Source organism: Clarias gariepinus, chromosome 3 (assembly GCF_024256425.1).
Source record: "Clarias gariepinus isolate MV-2021 ecotype Netherlands chromosome 3, CGAR_prim_01v2, whole genome shotgun sequence".
Lineage (NCBI taxonomy): Eukaryota > Metazoa > Chordata > Actinopteri > Siluriformes > Clariidae > Clarias > Clarias gariepinus.
This window is the reverse complement of record NC_071102.1, coordinates 7,835,438-7,856,629: the sequence shown is the minus strand read 5'-3', so window position 1 is coordinate 7,856,629 and position 21,192 is coordinate 7,835,438. Positions and strand designations below refer to the sequence as shown.

At 38.3% G+C, this 21,192-nt stretch overlaps 1 protein-coding gene across 2 annotated transcripts in view; it reads right to left on the bottom strand.

Annotated features, from left to right (window-relative positions):
- Nucleotides 1–3,214: 3,214 nt before the first annotated feature.
- Nucleotides 3,215–21,192, bottom strand: part of coro2ba (coronin, actin binding protein, 2Ba) — a 46,503-nt gene continuing 28,525 nt past the window's right edge. For both annotated transcript variants that reach the window (XM_053492518.1, XM_053492519.1), the window contains exons 3-12: nucleotides 12,460–12,576; nucleotides 10,893–11,042; nucleotides 10,545–10,709; nucleotides 9,160–9,276; nucleotides 8,624–8,728; nucleotides 8,346–8,442; nucleotides 8,100–8,212; nucleotides 6,372–6,462; nucleotides 5,139–5,278; nucleotides 3,215–4,120 (exon numbers count right to left, since the gene is read on the bottom strand). In XM_053492518.1, the coding sequence (XP_053348493.1) occupies nucleotides 3,950–4,120; nucleotides 5,139–5,278; nucleotides 6,372–6,462; nucleotides 8,100–8,212; nucleotides 8,346–8,442; nucleotides 8,624–8,728; nucleotides 9,160–9,276; nucleotides 10,545–10,709; nucleotides 10,893–11,042; nucleotides 12,460–12,576 (1,266 nt within the window). In that variant the 3' untranslated portion in view covers nucleotides 3,215–3,949. The remainder of the gene's footprint in view (nucleotides 4,121–5,138; nucleotides 5,279–6,371; nucleotides 6,463–8,099; nucleotides 8,213–8,345; nucleotides 8,443–8,623; nucleotides 8,729–9,159; nucleotides 9,277–10,544; nucleotides 10,710–10,892; nucleotides 11,043–12,459; nucleotides 12,577–21,192) is intronic.

The following is a 21,192-nucleotide window of genomic DNA, read 5'->3' as shown; positions in this document are numbered from 1 at the left end:
AACAAGCCTAGGAATAAAAAGTACTGACCCTGGTGACTCCTGTAAACGTTAAGTAAATTTCTCATCAGAGAAAGCATTGCCATAGCAAAGCTTATACATTATTCTTTGTTAAATAACAGTTTAGAACCTGTTTATTATTATATGGAGTTAAACTATTACTATTACTCTATAAATATTAGTGTGTTAGACTGTGAACATTAATACAAACTGATCATTTGCTTTGCAGCTGGCGCAGTGCCATTATAGAAAATTAATCAACACTTTGTGACAAATCCAATTTGAGAACAGTGCATTGATATAATTAATGAGAACAAATGCCTTTGGGGTTATTCAGCAAAGCACAAATGTGGTCCATTGGATCAGGTGTGTTTAAAGCTGGGACTCTAGACCAGTGGGTCTTCATGTTTGGAGCTGAGATACTTAATGAGATAGGAATGTTCTCCCTTTTCCTATGCATGAAGCAGGAATTAGCCGAGGCTTTAAAGCAGGTGGGATTGTTTTATGAGCAAAAACCTTTCCTACACGGTCCGTACTCAAACACCACCCTGCTGTTTGAGTCTCTGACAAGTGCATGGGATTTACCCTGCAGGTGTGAATGAATGAAGTAAGGCCTCTTTTTAGTCACTCGTACACATCAAACATTGTCTGAGGAGCTCACCAAATCACATACCTCCAAAAAACATGTTCATACTTCTATCAGTGAGTTCAAATGTAACAAAGAAGAGTTTTGCATGAATCTGTGATCATTCTGGCAGGATTTCTGCTCTCTCTTTATAATAACACAACCCCAATTTTCACTTCCTTATCGCTACCGTTTATTACACTCTGAAAAACAGATATCTTTTTTTGTTGCTGGTATATTTTCTTGTTGCTGGGGTTGTAACCTCAAATGTCTATTGTTTATTCAAGATGTAGGCTACATTTAATCTGAAACTGTGAACATTATGCAACTTTATAATACATCATTAAACTGTAATTAGCATTTAGCTTTCTGTAAAGCTTTAAAGGTTCATTAGTTGCACCTTTAGATAAAAGATGAATACTACAAGTTACAAAGGATGTGCCCTTGACCATATCACCCTAGTGACAAGGAAAGGTACAGTTTAGTTTCCGTTTTTTTTTTTTTTTACTTTCCACTTGCAAGAGAACATGAGGACACTTCCTGAAGGTTATTTAAGTGACAACACACTTGTGTTAAGTTAAATTCTAGGTGTACTTACATGGTGTTACTACATTAGGTATTAGTTATGTACTGTGTTTTGAATACTTTTAACATCATTCAGCTTAGCATTGTGCATACAATCAGACTTAAGCCTCTGAACAATCCAGGCGCATCAAAGATTGTATATCAACAAAGAGTGATAAAAAGCGTCTAGTTGCAACTGCAGAATGGAAGCCTGAACAACAAAGAAGGAAGATTATTTCAGCCAATGCATATGCACTTATTTATCGTCTATACCGCTTTATACTGTATACAGGGTCGTGGGGGTCCTGAAGCCTATCCCAGGATACTAAGGGTTCGAGACAGGGTACACCTTACCAACGCAGGGTACCAATCCATCGCATGGCACTCACACACACACTACGGGCAATTTGGAACGCCAATTAGCCTAATCAGCATGTTTTTGGACTGTGGGAGTACCCAGAGGAAACCCACCAAGCACGGGGAGAACAACCAAACTCTATGCACACAGAGGTGGGAATTGAACCTAGCCAGGAATCGAACTCGGACCCTGGAGGTGCAAAGCGACAGAGCTAACCACTAAGCCACCCAATGCATAAGCAGTCTTTATATACACTCACCTAAAGGATTATTAGGAACACCTGTTCAATTTCTCATTAATGCAATTATCTAATCAACCAATCACATGGCAGTTCCTTCAATGCATTTAGGGGTGTGGTCCTGATCAAGACAATCTCCTGAACTCCAAATTGAATGTCAGAATGGGAAAGAAAGGTGATTTAAGCAATTTTAAGTGTGGCATGGTTGTTGGTGCCAGACAGGCCAGTCTGCTCAGTTGCTGGGATTTTCATGCACAACCATTTCTGGGGTTTACAAAGAATGGTTTGAAAAGGGAAAAACTTCCAGTATGCGGCAGTCCTGTGGGCGAAAATGCCTTGTTGATCCTAGAGGTCAGAGGAGAATGGGCCGACTGATTCAAGCTGATAGAAGAGCAACTTTGACTGAAATAACCACTCGATAACCGAGGTATGCAGCAAAGCATTTGTGAAGCCACAACCTTGAGGCGGATGGGCTACAACAGCAGAAGACCCCACCGGGTACCACTCATCTCCACTACAAATAGGAAAAAGAGGCTACAATTTGCACAAGCTCACCAAAATTGGACAGTTGAAGACTGGAAAAATGTTGCCTGGTTTGATGAGTGTCGATTTCTGTTAAGACATTCAAATGGTAGAATCAGAATTGTGTAAACAGAACGAGAACATGGATCCATCATGCCTTGTTACCACTGTGCAGGCTGGTGGTGGTGGTGTAATGGTGTGGGGGATGTTTTCTCGGCACACTTTAGGCCCCTTAGTGCCAATTGGGCATCAGGCTAACTGAGCATTGTTTCTGACCATGTCCATCCCTTTATGACCACCATGTACCCATCCTCTGATGGCTACATCCAGCAGGATAATGCACAATGTCACAAAGCTCGAATCATTTTAAATTGGTTTCTTGAACATGACAATGAGTTCACTGTACTAAAATGGCCCCCACAGTCACCAGATCTCAACCCAATAGAGCATCTTTGGGATGTGGTGGAACGGAAGCTTCGTGCCCTGGATGTGCATCCCACAAATCTCCATTAACTGCAAGATGCTATCCTATCAATATGGCCCAACATTTCTAAAGAATGCTTTCAGCACCTTGTTGAATCACTGCCACGTAGAATAAAGGCAGTTCTGAAGGTGAAAGGGGATCAAACACCGTATAAGTATGGTGTTCCTAATAATCCTTTAGGTGAGTGTATATTAAAGCAGCAGTTTGCATTTTTTAGAGCCATCTGCTGCTTGTAAGGTGAATTGCAATTAATAACTAATCACAGCACTTTTGCTTTTATGTAATCCGTCTGAGTACTATTTTAGGAACTGTAAGGAAAAGTTGCAGAGCTAAAGAACTCCGTTCTATTTGGGCGTGGAGCCCCCCAAAACAGGACCTAATTTATTGACTAAAGAAAGGCCAATTTATGGCAAAGACACCATTGCATTAACAGATACAACTGCATCTTTAATTCAAAATCCGTTCCTAAGTAAATTATACCTATTGTATCTTTAAGGCTGTAGGGGAAAAAAAAGACAAGACAAGCAAAATGACTTCTAGAAGACATATTTGGTTGACCAGCTAATGAACTGAGATGAGATGAGCTTAATCATTAAAAATGGTGAGTAATTGAAAAAAAAAACCTATATAACAAAATAAATAATTACAAATATAAAGAAAAAACACACATGCACAAACATAGTACAGTTAATGGCTTGTTTCAAACAACCTGTCAAATCCATTCCAATCCAATACTGTAATTCGGCTGTCCACATATCCGCCACAGAGCAGAAATATGTATAAAAGTGAAAGACAGAAAAATATGTGTAAAAATAAGTAAAATGCAATTAATAGAGTTAAATAGCAATAACGAAATCTAAAAGAATTTTTGTCCCTTTGAACTACTTTTTCTCTGCAAATCTTTGTGTTTGTAAATGTGAGCCGTAGGTATACTGATCCTGCTGGGAATGCAGCAGTAAACACAGGCCATAAGGTGTAAGAGGTTTTAGTGATAAAGGGGTCGACTTACGCCCCAGTAGAGTCTGACAGCATTAAAGGCATTAACAGTTAGGATCAAAGTGAGACACTTTATGGTGGGGATAAACGCTGGGATATAAGAGAGACGGATCCAGGAAATTGTTCAGCAGTACTGAGAGTTAGTTTACAAGGGCCTGACCCTGGTCACATGCTGTTGTCACTGCTATTGTTATTGTTGTTACTATTGGCAACGTTTGGACTGTTTCTCAGATTGTTCATCTCCAGCTCCAGTTGTCGTATTTTAATGTCCTTCTGCGCTAGCTCGTCTTTCAGCCGCCGCAACTCGTCCTGCTGCCTGAAGAACATCCGCAAGAGCTGAAGGAAGAAATATACACTATCAGTACATGCATGCCCAAATGATGACCCAAACCTGCATCAGGAATAGCACAATTAGCCTATATTCTGCTTGGTAGAGTCTGGCATCTTTTGTTAATTGCTTTTCAATTCAAAGCTCTGGTTTATCCAGAGTCTATCCCAGATACCTAGATGCTTAGACTTTCTTTTAATAAGCAGCTTGATACATACTCGAACTAACTCGCTGCATTTTTCATTAAATCTATTTGAGCCATGCCTGTTAATGTCATTACAAATCTCAATAAAAACAACACATAAAAAACAGCAGAAAATTTGCTTTCATGTACTTCATTTAAAAATACCTTTACAAGTATAACCTCTCATACAAAGGGTATTAAGTGGTTGCATTGTTGCTTGTCTGTAAGGTGGTATCCCTCAAGGGTATGTACTTGGGACCTTTTTATTTCCCTACTTTACCTGATTACTAAAGGTCTGTATATAAAGGTGAATTATAAAAAATTATTCATATAATTGCAGTAGTCTAGATGATGTAATTTTAATTGTGTAATTGACAGGTACACTTAATATATTTTCCAAAGTTACATTTAAATGACAGTTGTTAAAAGCGCTATACAAATAAAATTGAATTGAATTTAAAGAGTAATACCACATTGATGAGCTTAGGAAATATTATTCTGATCCATAATCCATATTTTAGTCAGCCAGTAAAAAACTTAGCAGTCAATGAGAGAACTTATGATAACAGACAACAACTAAAACTCCTAAAAATCCTTAGGTACTGTATTGTTTACCCTTTAATCCATACTGCTCTGTACATTTATTCTAATGCACCCTTTAGACTACTTAAGGTATGGTGTTTGGAGCTTGTTCCAGAAGCTTTATATTGGATTACACTAAATATATACAATAAGCAGACAGGATAATGAACATCTGTAGGAGCTCCACAGCTTAAATCTGTTGTGCAGTACTGCAACCCAGTACTTTTTACTTTTATTTTATGCATGCAAAACACAGGCACCTCGTTCTCTGTGCGGGGAGGCACATTTTCCAGCAGGTCAATTCCGTTCACCACCACACTCTTCTTCTCCTTCACCGGAGCCTTGAACACCAGTTTAGTGGGTTTGCTGTAGCCCTCCTTGAGAGACATTAACACTGGCCCTGCAGTTCAATACGCAGACACACACACACACACTCATTGTATTTACCTCTTGTTAACCCTATCACTACTTATCAATAGATGTCCCATTAACCCAGGATATCTGTATTGATTTTAAAACAGTTATCAGTTCACTATTAGTGGAAACATACTATTATTTATAATACTATTTTATATACTTAAATTATCATTAATTCTGTTTTTCATACCCCCAGGGCAAAATAAACAAGACCACATATGTTCCCTTATGGTCAAATGATGAACAGTATGCAATATTATGCGAGTTAGTTTGGCATTTCCATTTTATGTTTTTTGTTATTCAACCTCGGAACACCGGACGTTATCTGAAATTTTATAGCAGAATAAGTGTAAATATAAAGAGAAACGTTCTAAAGAGATTTACAGGACTGTCCACCACTTGTCTACATAGACCCAGTAGAAATGGTAAACTGCTTTCTTCCCTGTTAATTCTACAATTTTTAGGTAACGCTAGTTCCGCCAGCTGGATATGTGTTAGCAGAGTGAAATATCTGGTTATATAAACAGTCATAACCTGTTGATTAAAAAATTGCAGTATATACAGTAAAAGCAATCTCACACTCAAGGTCATTCTGTTGTACTTTTTCTATCAGGTGACATTGCTTAAACGTTGTGGGGGACAAGACAATTATATTAAGTCAATGTAAGTCAAGAACCTCCTTCATAAGATTATTGTCTGTTTCTAATGTACCCAATATAACCAAAAGTTTGTGGACACCTGACCATCACATCCACAGTTCATCTCTTAACGGTTGTCACAAAGTTGAAAGGACACAGTTACATGAAATGTCTCTATTTGCTGGAGAATTACTGTAAGAGACCCAAGCCTACTGTAATCAGTGAGACAATGCCCCGTTGCACAAATCGACCAGGATTTATTCAGATCATTGAGTTGCAAACAACATAGAACTCAACACTGACTGCACCCCAGGCTTCCTTAAATCCAGTCGACAAATGCCTCCCCAGAAGAGTGAGGGTTCCTTTGAGGTGCAGAGGTGGACACCCTGGCTTCAGATATATTTGAACTGTACTTGTCAATCCTGGTAAAAACTTTACCTCGATTAACACCACTGAGCCACTCATCAGCAGAGAGAGCAGCTTCTGTCCCTGGAGTCATGGGGTAGATGTCCTCCTGATATGTCTCTGACTGCAAACAGAACATGTACACTTGAAAGATGTTGATCATGCTTAAAGTGAATGAACTATAGTGTACATTTCAAAGGCTTTCACATATGGGGTTCAGTGTAGCTGATAGAGTTGAAGATTTCAGAGCCACTTTAGTTGTCTGTTGTATTGTATAAGGTGAAATCATGCACTGTTACTAAGGAAAATGTCTTGCTTGCAGATGTTCGTTACTATATTGGTAACTTTATTAGTAAGCTAAGAGGTCATATTCCAGCACAGTTGGGAGGATCTATTTATTTTTACTCCTATTCTCTTATCAAAGCTTTTTAAATACTTTTGGGTTTACCACTCCCAGTTGGCTTTCACAGCGTTTTGTGTGTATGCGCGTTTATGTATGTGTAATGAGCTTTACCCTAACATTAACATCTCTGCATGTATAATGATCAGAACGTGAGACAGACTCCGTGAGTCAGTATAATTACATGCTACTGGTTTGTTCACTGCACTGATAAATGCGTATACAGACATTGTAGTCTTCACACGAGGACCGCCCAATCCACTGCCTGTTACCCCATGATGTTAGACAATTAAAGCATTATTTTCAGAGTCGCGATGTGACTGTTGTTAGATTGCAAAAGAAAAAGAAAATATTGCAACATTATAGGAAAATGTGGACTTCATGCTACCTGCTGGGATTTAGATTTCAGGTTTGAATCATATATGGCTTAAGGTTGCCTGGCACCTCCAGGGTACGGGTTCTATTCCTGTCCATGTGTGAATGGAGTTTGCATGTTCTCCGTTTGCCCGTAGTGTGTATTTGTGTGAACCCTGTGATGGATTGGTACCCTGTCCAGGAAGTACCGTGCCCCAAGTTTTCTGGGATAGGCTCCAGGCCCACGCGACTAAGAATACAAGATAATGCGGTATACACAATGAGCGATTATTATTATTATTATTATTATTGTTTAAATTAAGTGCTAGGTGGCATGGTGGCTTAGTGGTTAGCACTGTTGCCGTGCACCTCCAGAGTTCGGGTTCGATTCCCGGGCCCGATTCTCACCTTCCTTGGTGGGTTTTCTCCGAGTTTACTGGTTTCCTCCCACAATCCAAAGACAGGCAGATTAGGCTAATTGCCCGTAGTGTGTGAACGAGTGTGTCTATGTGTGTGTGCTCAGTGATGGATTGGCACCCTGGATTGGTCCAGGGTACTGTATACCCTGCCTTGTGCCTTAAGACCCTGGAAAAGGCTCTAGTCCCCCATCTGCGACCCTGTATACAGGATATACAGTGAGACTGAAATTAGGTGCTAACACAACTTAATGCCAGACTTCATAGAGCTACATAACACTTACATAGGTCCTTCATGATGATGTCATACCATTGTTCAAAATGATTTGCATTAAAACTGATTTTGTAGCTCAGTGTCATTTTGTCTTATAATGGTGATGGTGGGACATCTTGTTACTGTACTACACCTTGTTACTTTATGTGTGTAGTGTAAATGTAGGATTGTGACTAAAGGGCTAAGGTAGATCTAACTACTTTACTTTCTTAACATGCTTTGTATTACCCAATCGACTAAACACAACTTTTTCCCAGCACATTAATTCTCTTCTATATTCAGGGGGAAACAAATGCTTGTATGTTGTTTTTGCTCACCCTTCTAGGCACGATCATGGAGATGGGCTCGATCAATCCCTTCAGTGTCACCAGCTTATAGAACCTAAACACCTCACAGGACGCCACATCTAAGCCATGTTTAGGCATTATACCTAACAGACAGAAGTGGACACTTATGACATAAAATATGATAAAACATAACTAATCCTGCTTGGACGAAAGTGATATAGCAGGAATTATATTTTGAATAGTAAAATAGAACTAAGTAACAAAACGTGACATTACAGAGTCCTTTCTGAGGTGCAGGGGACCTGAACTCCATCAGGTATTGCAGGTAAGGCTTCTCCGTAGTCACTTCATAGTAGCGAATGTTACCGTCGCCCTGAAATAACCCCCATATATCACTTAGTTGAGAGTTGACATAGATATGAAAGCATGCAAATGCAAGCTGAAACCTGAAATAAATTATATTCAGATCAGATGTAAATTTACACCTTAATCCTCTCGTTGCACTATAGCAAAGAATTATATGCATGGCACATCGGTAGTGGTACTGTCCTTACCTTGCCTGCCAGATACAGCATATGTGTGTCTGCATCATAGAAAGGGAAGAGCAACCCCGAGAGGCCGTCTACCTCCTCCTCTGTTATTGGCATGGACAGATCCTCCTGAGGGTCAGAGATATAATAAGATTATAAAAACATTATACAAAACAAAGAGCAGTAAATGGAATGTTGCATTAAGTACTTTATTTAATATATTAGAGAACTGAATGAAAAAAATTGATACATGTCCACTTTAAACACTATAATAATAATAATAATAATAATAATAATAAACACCCCAGTTAGTTATATAATCAATTATGTATTGATCCAGTGCTGCATCCTGTATCCAAATAAACCTTTAAATAAAAACCATAATGATTTGCACTGCTGTGAGACACCAGGGAACGTTATATTTATGGAGGGTCTGGATCTGTGCATTCTCTCTCTCTCTCTCTCTCTCTCTCTCTCACACACACACATGCACACACACATACACACACTCATGCTTAAATACAAACACGACCTCTACAAACAGTGAATGATCTCTTCACCTGATCCCAGAGTGCAATCTGTCGTGTGTTCCAGCGGGACACCCCCGTCGTCAGGAGCCGTTTCATGTTGCCCAGGAACACAACACGGTTTACTTTGTGATTCTTGCAGCTCGCCTCCTGCTCAGACAACGAACACACACACACACGTTAAATAATTAAAATAAATGCGTATAGATCCTGGGACTCTCAATGCTGCTTAGGTCCTGAATCATCACTGTGTATTGCTAAAAGCAAGTAATCAAGGACTTGCGCTTGAGAAGGACAGAGAATAAACCGCACAGTTCACAAGAGTAATACTACAAAAAGATGTAAGGATTCCTTAATATGACCGTTTTCGATTTGTAAAATAAACTTCTGTGCACCAAATATTAAAAAAAAAAAAAAAGCTTAATAATGGGATATATCAGGTCAAGTTCTATTTAATAACCAATCTGGGTTAATTAATGTAATAATTACAATTAGCACAAATGTTGGCCAAATTGTTATGTCTAGACGACTGTCTGAGAGCAATCTCCAAAACAGCTGGTCTTGTGCAGGATTTGGGGTATACAGTTGTTAGTACCAACGAAAAGTGGTCTAAGGAAGGACAAATGGTGAACTGGTGTCAGGGTCATAGGTCGGCCAAGGCTCCCTGATGTGTGAGGGGAGTGAAGGCTAACATCTGGTCTGATTTCACAGAAGAAGCTACAGTAGCAGAAAAAAGAAAAAAGAAGTGCTTTTTAGCTCTGATGGAAAATCACAGTTTGATGTGTATGGGGCTGAGCAGCTGCAGACCGGTTGAGGTGCCCGTACTGACCTGTATCCACTGCCAAACGTGCCTACAGTGGGCTTGTGTGTGGATCAAAACTGGACCATGAGTAATGGAAGAAGGTGGCTTGGTCTGATAAATCATATTTTCTTTTACATCATGTGGATGGCTGGGTGTGTGTGTGTGTGTGCGCGTCACTTAACTGGAGAAAATATGGCACCAGGATGCACTATGAGAAGAAGGAGAGCCATAATGCTTTGGGCAACGTTTTCATGGGAAATCTTGTGTCTGGGCATTCAAGTGGAAATTATTTTGACATATACCACCCACCTATAGATTGTTGCTGACCATGTACACCTCTTTGTAGCAACAGTACTCTAACTTCAATGGCAATGGCATAGTTCAGGAGGATAATGCTGCATGCCACACTGGAAGTATTGTTCAGGAATGGTTTGAGGAATGTTGATTTGCCCTCTAAATCCCCCAGATGTCAATCTAATTAAGCATCTGTGGGATGTGCTGGACAAAAAAGTCCAATCTTAAGGGACCTGTTGCTGAAGTCTTGGTGCCACCAATACTGAGTCTGAGCCAGTGTGCTTATTAAATACTGTAGTGGTTATAGTGGGTTGGGACTCACCTGTAGCACCTGGCCTGAGCGGGGTTCAATGACACGTAGCTTCTTGTCCTTGCAGCTCGTAGCCAACAGGCTTCCATCAGTGTTGAAGGACATGCAGAGGATCCCATCTGTGTGGCAGTCGATCATCTTTACCGGTTCACCAATCTCCAGGTTCCAGATCAGGATCTATAAGTAACAGGTAAAAGTGGACTTTCAGATTTGCTGCTTTAGTTTTCTTAAAGATACATTAAGGCTAGAGTAGTTAAGTGTGAATAAATGAAGGACTGGTGGGAGGAACTTGTGCCATAGGGCAATTTAATAAGTCAGATTTGTGCTAGTTAATATGTATTGCATCGCTTTTGAGTACACCTTGTAGTCGTATCCCGCGCTAAACAGGATGCCGCTGCTGGTCGGGTGCCATTGTATAAGTCCCACTCGTCTACTGTGACCATACAGCTCCAATATGGGTTCAGTCAAATTCCTTCTCAGTCCACCATCTGGAATCTCCCATATCCGCACCTAGCACACACACACACACACACACACACACACACAATGAAGTTCTAGTAGGGTCACATTACTTAAATTATTTCCTAGGATTTTACTATAGGAACCTTTTCACATTTTGTCATGTTACAACCACAAACGTAAATGTATTTTATTGGGATTTTATGTCATATTATGCCACAAGCCATGTGGAACTAGAAACGAGACTTTTTATGGTTTTCTTTCAACAATGGCATTTTTTCTGCCACTCTTCCATAAAGGCCAGATTAGGCTTTTTAGCTCTGATGGAAAGACATCAGAACCCACACTGCATCACAGTGGAGTGCACAACTAATAGTTATCCTGTGGACAGATTCTCCCACCTGAGCTGTGGATCTCTGCAGCTCCTCCAGAGTTACCATGGGCCTCTTGGCTGCGCCTCTGATTAATGTTCTCTTTGCCCGACCTGTCAGTTTAGGTGGACGGCCATGTCTTGGTAGGTTTGCAGTTGTGCCATACTCCATTTCGACTTTTTCAGATGATGTATTAAACAGCGGTCAGGAAGATGTTCAAAGCTTGGGATATTCTTTTATACCCTAACCCTGCTCTAAACTTCTCCACAACGTTATCTCTGACCTGTCTGGTGTGTTCCTTGATCCTTAATGTTCTCTAACAAAGTTCTAAAGGATTCACAGAACAGCTGTATTTATACTGATATTAAATTACACACACATGGACTTTACTTTCTAATTAGGTGACTTCTGAAGACAATTGGTTCCACTGAATACTAATGCACTCCACTCTTTTCAGATTTTTAAGTGCAAAAAAAAATAATTTAAAAAAATCCTTCCATTTCACAATTACTGTACGTATGTGCCACTTTGTGTCTTTCTATCACATAAAATCCCTATAAAATTATTGGTTTGTCTCTCCTTGTAATGTTCTATATAGAATGAATTCCGACATGACACCTAAAAAAAACCTTCTAAGCCTGTAGTTTATTCAACACTATTTTAGTTCAGAGCTGCTATTTTATGAATGCCACAGGAAAATATCAAATAATCTCCTGCTAGCTGATGTACTGGGATTTGAAGGGATTAGTGTTATTATGGAGAGATTTTCCTCTTATTAGAGTTACTGACCCAAAATGACTGACTAATACATGCACTGAGGCTTTGTGACAACAATTTCGGCTTGTAGGGAAGTTAAATAATGTGGCGGTTTGTCTAGTGGTGTGTCCGTCTTTGAATTTGACATGTTTCATTTGCTCATATTTGACATCCAACCCTTTAATTGCAACTGAACATTCAGAACTTTTGCTTCATGCACAAATTTATTTTTGGAGTCATTGTGTTTTTTTTTGGATAATGAATAGAAATAATTATTCAAATGCATAGAAATGGACCTTGAATTTGATAAGCGGATATAAGTTTGCCCTGCTTTCACTCACAGAAGAGTCTTCTGAGCAGGAAGCAATAATGTTCTCATGGAAAGGGTTCCACTTGATATCCAGCACGTTGCCTTGGTGACCGCAGACCTTTGGGTGGTGAGGGTCGATACGGCCAGTCTGCGCAAGAGAAAGACAAAAACACACCCACTCGCAGGTTAGTGTCTGTTCCACAGTCAGTTCTCAGTTCAGTCCAACAAGTGGTGTAACAAAAGCAGTATTGCACAAATCAAATAAATTATTATTATTATTATTACTATTATTATTATTATTATAATAAAAGCAAGGGAAGGAAGAAGAGGCACAGCAGCATGATATAACTGAACCCTGGCCAGACGTCCATATGGCGAGGGCTGATATGAAGCTGATAGGTGTGGTCGGATTAAGGAGTTTGTTCCACACCCTTTATCAATTGCACATTAAACTTTTTTTTCCTCCTAGAACTGCTGTTTGTCTCTAATCTATTTTTTTTATTTATTTACTTAATTTTATAAGATTTCTAATTTGTGTTACTATTAATATTTTAATGTTTTAATTAACTTTAATATAGTTCAAAACGATCAATATAATTCCTTAAATTTTCTGTCTTATATAACATAATAACACGTCTATGTGTTGTTTTATATCATCATACACTATTGTTGAATGTTTTAAAGGAGATACTTCAAACTTTACAGCCTACTGTATACAGTTCCTTCTGCATTGCACACTAATGTCCACTGTGTGGCGCTACTCCACAACACTCAAAGCTGTTTAATGGCTCAAGTAAGTTGACCTCCTTCTGAGGTCCTGGAGAGTTTGATCTTAGTCACACTGTGCCATCACATGACTGAATATAAGCAGAATAGTTTGTCGGCTAGCTTGTAAAAAGAGCCATAAAAGAACTCCATATGAGTCCTTTACATATAAAGAATGATATATATAATCTTTATGCCTTAAACCTGTCATTTCTGGATAAATTGGTTGAAACTGAAACCTGTTTCTGATTCTGCTTTCATTTTAACTAAAAATAGACGCTCAAAAAAAAAAACTAATTCTTCTAATTATTCTCAGAATATACCATCTAGTCACACTCACAAGACACAAATTGTCATTAATCCCCATCCCTTTTTTTTCTTAATTGTCATATAAAATTAGCACAGGAACTGCTCAAGGGCACTTTCATTCACCGAGTAATAACATTAAGATTTTCATTGATTTCCCGCTGGGGCTCGGAACCCGGTGGCAAAGGCAATTAGACAAAAAAAAAAAAAAGAGAGAGAAAGAACAATAGATTATAACAAGTCACAAACTGTCTGGATTTTTAGGTAAAATATGTAATTTTCATTTGTGTGCCTTGATATTTCTTACACAGTGCATTACACATTTGGCAGCTTTTTTATTCTATTTAATAAAAGAACAGATTTAAAAGGAAATCATTTGCAAAAAAAATCAAGGGCCAACCATGACAGAAAAGTCTTCTTCATTGTGGCATATTGCTAAGAATTTCTATTAAAAGCAGTAAGACAATACACCCTTATACACAGCTAATGATGTCATTTCACACCAGCAACAATGGAACCCATGGGGAAATCACCCCCTACTGGGACGAAACCAGGCAGAACACAATAACTCTCTGAAACCTGAAATTTGAAAACATGATTTTATCACTCGGTTGGTTGCAACATAATGTATAATACACTGTGCTGAAAACAAAATACAAAATTGTCACAAATTTAGAAAGGTGGTGGTACAGTGGCTTACAAGCTGGTGGTACAAGCTGTCACCTTGTACCTAGAGGTTCTGGGTTCAATTCCCTGTTCTGTATGGATGGAGTTTGCATATTTACCTCGTGCTTGATTGGTTTCCTCCCACAGCCTAAAGACATGCAGATCAGGCTAATTGGTGTTCCCAAAATTCCCCATAGTGTGTGAATGCGCATGTGAATGTCAACTGGAGGTCCTATCACGGTCATAAAAAGGAAATTATACAATGGTAATCACCAATGACCCCCAGGGTCCCTAGATGGGCTACAGAAGTTCCTTGATGGATGGATCAATTAAGGACAACAATTTAGGAGATTTTCAACTACTGGAATTGTGTTATGAACTCTAAGACTTTATGGGGAAAAAAATTGTGAACTTTTAAGTTTTTTAACTTTTTTTATGGACTGCAAGCTAGAAAAAGATTGAATGTGAAGTTCTGCGTAAAACTGGGCGAATCTGCCACAGAGACGTTTGACATGATTCAGCAATTTTATGGCGATGCTGCATTGAGTCGCTTGATGTGTTTTGAGTGGCATGCTCTCTTCAAGAGCAAAAGAACATCATCTCCATGACAAAAGAAGGCAGGGCAGGTCCACAGCTCGACCAAGTGCATGCTCATTGTCTTTTTTGACTTTCGTGGCATTGTGCATCAAGAATTCGTCCCCAGGAGCCAGACTGTAAATAGCAAATTCTATTACCAGGTTATAAGGCGTCTCAGGGAAGATGTACAGCGAAAGTGACAAGATCTGTGGTGCATGAATCTTAAAACTTGTTGAAACCCCCTTCGTAAATTAAGGTTTACGTATATCATTGCACTATAACTTGGGGCTCTACATAATGATTTTTTAAACAAAGTGTATAATCTTTAATATGCATGAAGAGCATTCTGTAAGGACATGTTTATGTAACATTTATGCAAGAAGTTTCCAGTGACAGTGCTGTAATGATTAGAGTGGTAATTTTCATGATAATATTTTACTCGATGTGCTATGATGTAAGCAATAATAGGAACCAACTTCTTTCTTGGATGTTCCATCACATTAAGCATAACAATAAACTGTTAAAACAGTTGGTATATCCTTCACTAATGGCGATGACTGGCAAATCACTGTAATATAATGCACCCAGGTGTGGATTATTGTCCTATAACCTCATGCACTATTATGTGTTATTGCATACTTATGGATCCTTTTATTTTTTGGACCAGATTTACCAGATTTGCTTACTGCACCAGAGTTGCTCACACACTATACAGCACATCGGGGGGTCCACTGGGCTGACAAGGGGGATGGGTGTTATCAGCATGGCTGGGGGGACAGACAGGATGGGACTGTCTAAGAGGATGCTGGGATTTCCTGTGAGACACCCAGTTACAGGGGGAAGACAAAGGGCCTGGGAGAGAGAGCACTAACATCCTAAATATGTCTATGCTGTTTTCAGTTCACCCTTTCGTGCCTTAAATACCAGGAGTATGAAAGAACATAACAATACTCTGCTTATTATTAGGTTTCATTTAATGTTTAGTTTGTTTTTCTTAAAATGCTGCTCAAGGAGTGTGATAAGTTGTGTGTTGCTCTTTTTCCTTCTTTCTTTCTTTCTTTCTTGCACTAGAATATAAACAGTACTGTGCAAAAGTCTTAAGTAGCCTGTTTTTTTTTTGGCACAAAACTTTGTTACACCTATTTATTTTGACTCAATTATTAAGTCAATGCAAAATTTCGTTCAATTTCAATTTTTCAGCAAAACAATAATCTTAGAGGAAAATATCTGTAAGCCATAAAAGGAAGTAGCATATTATGTAAAAGAATGCTTCTTGGTTTTGCATGACGAAGGAACAGGTGCAACAAAGGACTGTGACTGGTTCTGCATGATGTTCAGTGAAACTAAGCAGCTTATATCCTTAGAAAACACACAGTACTATATACTGTATATATATCATCATTATCATCATCAATAATATATACACTAATGCACTATATACATAATATACTACTGTAAAATGTATATATTGTAATAAATACACTATAATGTGATCATCTTATATGATCATGAACAGAGGGCGTTCCATCGACCACATCCCTGCTTCTCTTTCTTTGTCTCAATTTGAACCAAAGTCACAGATGTGTTGGCTGTAGACCAGCTTTTCCTCCACACACACACACACACACACACACACACACACACACACACACACACACACACACACGCACACACACACCCTTTTCTCTCACAGATGTCTGGGACTTGTAGTCACACACATGGATGTTAATTAATTCAGTCAACACCTCTTTCTAAGAGACTAAAGACTGCAAGGAAAATCTGCATGATTACATGTAATTACTGTAAGAGTCTAGACTTTACATAGATGAGCTCAGCCAACAACAAAGATTGTGCGGATTCTAATAAACAAAGGGTTTCATCTGATTTTAAGCACTTTTAAAACAAGTAGAATTATGCACATTAAGCTTTGGTGTCAGTTAATGCGTATGTTTAGATGCTAACTAGTAATCTGATTTTTAAAGGGTCATGTGAACAGGATTCTGTGGTCTTAAATCAGATCAAGGCTGTTATCAGATTTAATGTAGAGTTGCGTTTTCCCCCCAAAACAGGTCATTCAGCATATGCATGTCATTCATCTGATATTCATCATCAATCAGATTTTTAAATAAATATCTACCAGTAATCCAAACTGCACGGTCATTAGTAGTCACTAATGTTGTGTCTGTTGTGCTTTTAATCAACAAGACAAACAATACATCATGGGTTTAAAATAAATTTCACGTGCTTAAGAAAATGAATTGATGTAATATTGTCCAGTTCTTTTATGTATTTTCTTTAACTGGGCTTTTTTTTTTTTTTTTGCAATAATAGACGCTTGAGTAAAATTTCCAGTTAGTAGATAGGATCAGATGTTTGCGGTGTATATTTGTAGTGAACTAGTGATTGAGAACAGCTGGGGCGTGAGAGTATGTTATCATGTCATGTGACACATCAGGTGATAAGTATCGAATTTTTTTTTTTTGGTAAAAGATTCTCAGAAATGGAGTTTATAAGGGTATTTAAATAGGATGCATTAAATATTTTAACATTAAACACGGTGTGAATCTTAACTGGTAACAATGCATTCAGCTTGACTTTTTCTTTGCAAATATATTCACTATAGACATAAATCTGTAAATATATAAGCAAAGCATGTTACATATTCATGAACTAAATAGGGAGCATAGACTTGAAATGGAAATGTCACTGAATTAGGCTTCGTGTAAATTAAATTTGCTACATTGGTGATTGTACAGTATGTATTTTAGATAACCTATGTAACGTGCTTGAATATATAACTCTTGGTAAATTGTATTGTTTGCAACTTAATATAGTTACTAGTGTGAAAACATTGCTTTTAACGAGTAACAAAGCTACTGTCCAACTTTAGTTTTCTGAAGCACACAGCTGTATAATGTTATGCTATAAAAAGCCGTCCTCTCCCTTAATATAATACGTAATCTTATAAACAGTTACTTCAGTACATGTAGCATTTCCATCTTTTTATGTGGAAAGCCCTGATATATAAGACCATAAACCTGAACATTTTTTCCAACTTTATAACATCTGTGATAAATACAGAGTGCTAACATGATCCAAGTCTATATAACAGTTTTACTGATGTCCAGACTACCTTGAAGAACAGAACGCCTATAAACTAACCTGATTCATATTAACATGCCAAATTGTAAACGCACATTGTGTTTTAACTATTCATTACTCGGAATAGCACTTTTTGAAAAATCCAACTTGGTTTACTGGATATAAAAACAGAGGCTGAGCTGAACAAGCGAATAGACCGTTATTGCTAGCTGATCACTAATGAATCACTAATAATAATGCTACATAACAGACAAACCATTGGTAAACATTTATGTATTTGGTAACTCTGAGTTACCATATTGTGTATTGAACTTAACCTGATTGTGCCATCTCTACCATTTGGTTGAGGTGCGGTGTGATTAAAAAATCCACTAGATCATGTTGTGCAGACCAGAAGAATTCTAATGATCCAAAATACATATGCTCTTATAAGTCTGCATTGATGTGATTTTTCTTTCTGGTATTTGCATCTGCTGCAAACAAACTGTTCCTGGTCAGGAAGTCAGGAAGTTATTTATCTATATAGGAAGCAGTATAATGAGCTCTTATTTATTTATAATCAAAAGCAGCTACCATAGTCAGTTGGTCATATGGGGAAGAAAAAAAATTTAATAAAACCTCTGCATGAATCTTCATCTGCGGTTAGGAGTAGCGAGGATAATGCTTATGTGTGTGTGTAACATAACATATGTGATGGCTGTGTTTATGTAGCTAATTTTTTTGTTTGTTTACTTTGTAAATCTCAAGGTTATTGTTTCTACTGTGCTTTGTTGAAATGTATGACAATACATAGCAACAATAGATATCCACAAAGAAAAACTGTATTTTTGCACAGTTCATATATGTGTGCACACAAAAAGATTAAATAAATCCTCATATCACTCCCATGCTCCATGTGGTCTGACTTTTCTATATACACAAGTTAGCTCTCGTCCAACATTTGATTCAAGGGACTTTTAATTGTGCAGAATAATAGAACACAGTTATGAGAGTAAAAATTACCTTTAGTTTATTAAAGCAAATTATCCCAATATAGCAATGTTTCAGTACTGCTTGGATAACATTAAGGTAGACATTTTTCTCAATTGGAGAGAGGTCAGGTCTGTCGCAAAAACACTGGATGTCGCAAAAACACCCAGGTAAATTCCTGTAATGTGCAAGTGATGCAGTGGGCAGTATGAGAAGGGATGGTATTGTGCATTGTTCTGCAAAAATAGAACACATTTGGTAATCCAACCAGGCCATTTTATTTCTTTACTGATAAATGGCCATTAAAGGAGTTCCTGGGAGGCCAGAGTCTAGATGTGAAGCAAGCAGTCTGATCATGACTCTGTAATTAAAAAAAACTTTCTACTTTGATGGTCTTCAAGCAGGAGTGACAAATGGGGATAAGTGCATTAGTGTAGCAGGAAATCACATAGTTAGTTTTTACTCTCATAACTGTGTTCTGCTATTCTGCACAATCAAACGTTCCGGTTTGGCCTGAATGCCTTTTGTGGTTTTCTTTTCTGGCTGGACGTGAAAAATGTCATATACAAACTCTCGTAAAATGTGCACAAATATATTACAAAGAAAATTGAACTGACCGGGAGTTGCGGAGATTTTTGGTGTCCTTGATAAGTGTATGCTGCAGGTACAGTTGGTATTATAAAAAGATAATAAAGCTAGTATGAAGTGTAACAATCTTACCACTGATTTGTGTCTTATCTTGCAAAAACCTTGGACAGTGCTTGCTTGCTTAATGGAACACCTTTTTCAATTACTGTCACATTCTAGCAGCAAGTCCACCAGAATTAATATCCTAAACATCAGCATTGAATGAAATAATTAGTTTTCGGTGTGTCAGACTTTCAGACTGATCTGATAATTAGTGCCGAAAACTCCACAGTCATAACTCACAGTTACACCGGCATCTCCACAATATTATGTGCTCTTGTAACCAAAGCAGAGGAGAGCCACAAGCAGGAAGCTAGCAGGAGGCTGGAAAGTGTGTGTCACACTTTCTGCTAATTAACACTCTACTTCATTCCTCCCAGACGGACAACCGGTGTGTGCAGTTCCAGTGTTGGCGGTCATGATGCAATGCCTCGTGGCATGGTTTAGCATACTCCATATAGCCACTACTGTGTTACGTTTTTACCTGGTGCATGTATGTGCTGTAATCATGAAAAACATAATTGCATACAGTGCAATTAACCTTATTAAATATATAATAGTAATAAAGTTTACCAAACCAGTTCCTAAAATCTACTTGTACGGATGGTCTGACTCAGATGAAATAGGATGCTACTTATAACTCAATGACCTTGGGTAGAAGTTACTATATTACAACATCAGCATCTGGCAAGTTTTTCTACTGACAATGCCCCAGGAGGAGTCTAACTTTCCTTCACTATGCCAAACAGCAAGCATTTTATTTCAGTTAGATTTATTTGTAATAGTTCAATAATATTTTTTCCATGGTTTTTGTCTTTGTGCATGCCTACTACTATATTTCTGATGGTTAAACCATTTTGAATGACATCATACATGCCACATGTCCAATATTTTTCCCCCTTTCCCATCTTTTGATGAACGTCTGGTCATGTACTTTACATTCCATAATGTGAGACCAGTTTCTTTTACACGCAGGACCCTGGTCAGTTCTCCTTTGTTCGTAAACTATATTAAATATTCCTATATTAAAACCTAAAATTAAAGTATCTGGTTCACTAACTCTGGATTTGCTTCAGGACTGTGTGCCAGCTGATAATGCTCTAGGAAACTATTTAGTCATGAATACTCAGCCAGAGAGTGAAAAATAAGCTTTGGCGTTAAAAGGATGCCAGGCATTTAATGGTTTGAGACTAGATAATGAATTTGGATTCAATTTTGTTAATGCAGCGTTTGAAATTATTTTGGAGGGTCAGAGATGCATCATACATAATGTTTTAGGGCTATGCTCCAGATCCGTTATGACTCTGGCCAAAATAAAGCATTTACTGAAAATGACTGAATAAAGGAGTCTAATCTATTTGATTGTATTCTAGACATTCTATCTGCCAGTGGGCAGATTATTTACTAATGGCAGTACCAAAAATTGAAGTCTGCGGAAAAGCCTATATTGATTAAACAAAAGAGAAACTTAGACTGGATTAAAAAAAAAAGTGAGCTAGAGATCAGTCAAAACTCCTGTGGAGCTCCCCAATAAAACCTAAACGGAAATCAGACAGCAATACTCCTCTCTCCATGCCATCCTCCAGCTAAAGGCCTGGGAACCCAGCCGGAGGTAGACGCCTTGCGGAATGAGCTCATTCATGGTACAAAGCCCCAGATGAGCCGTCCCGCTGCACCACACATCAGCTATGTG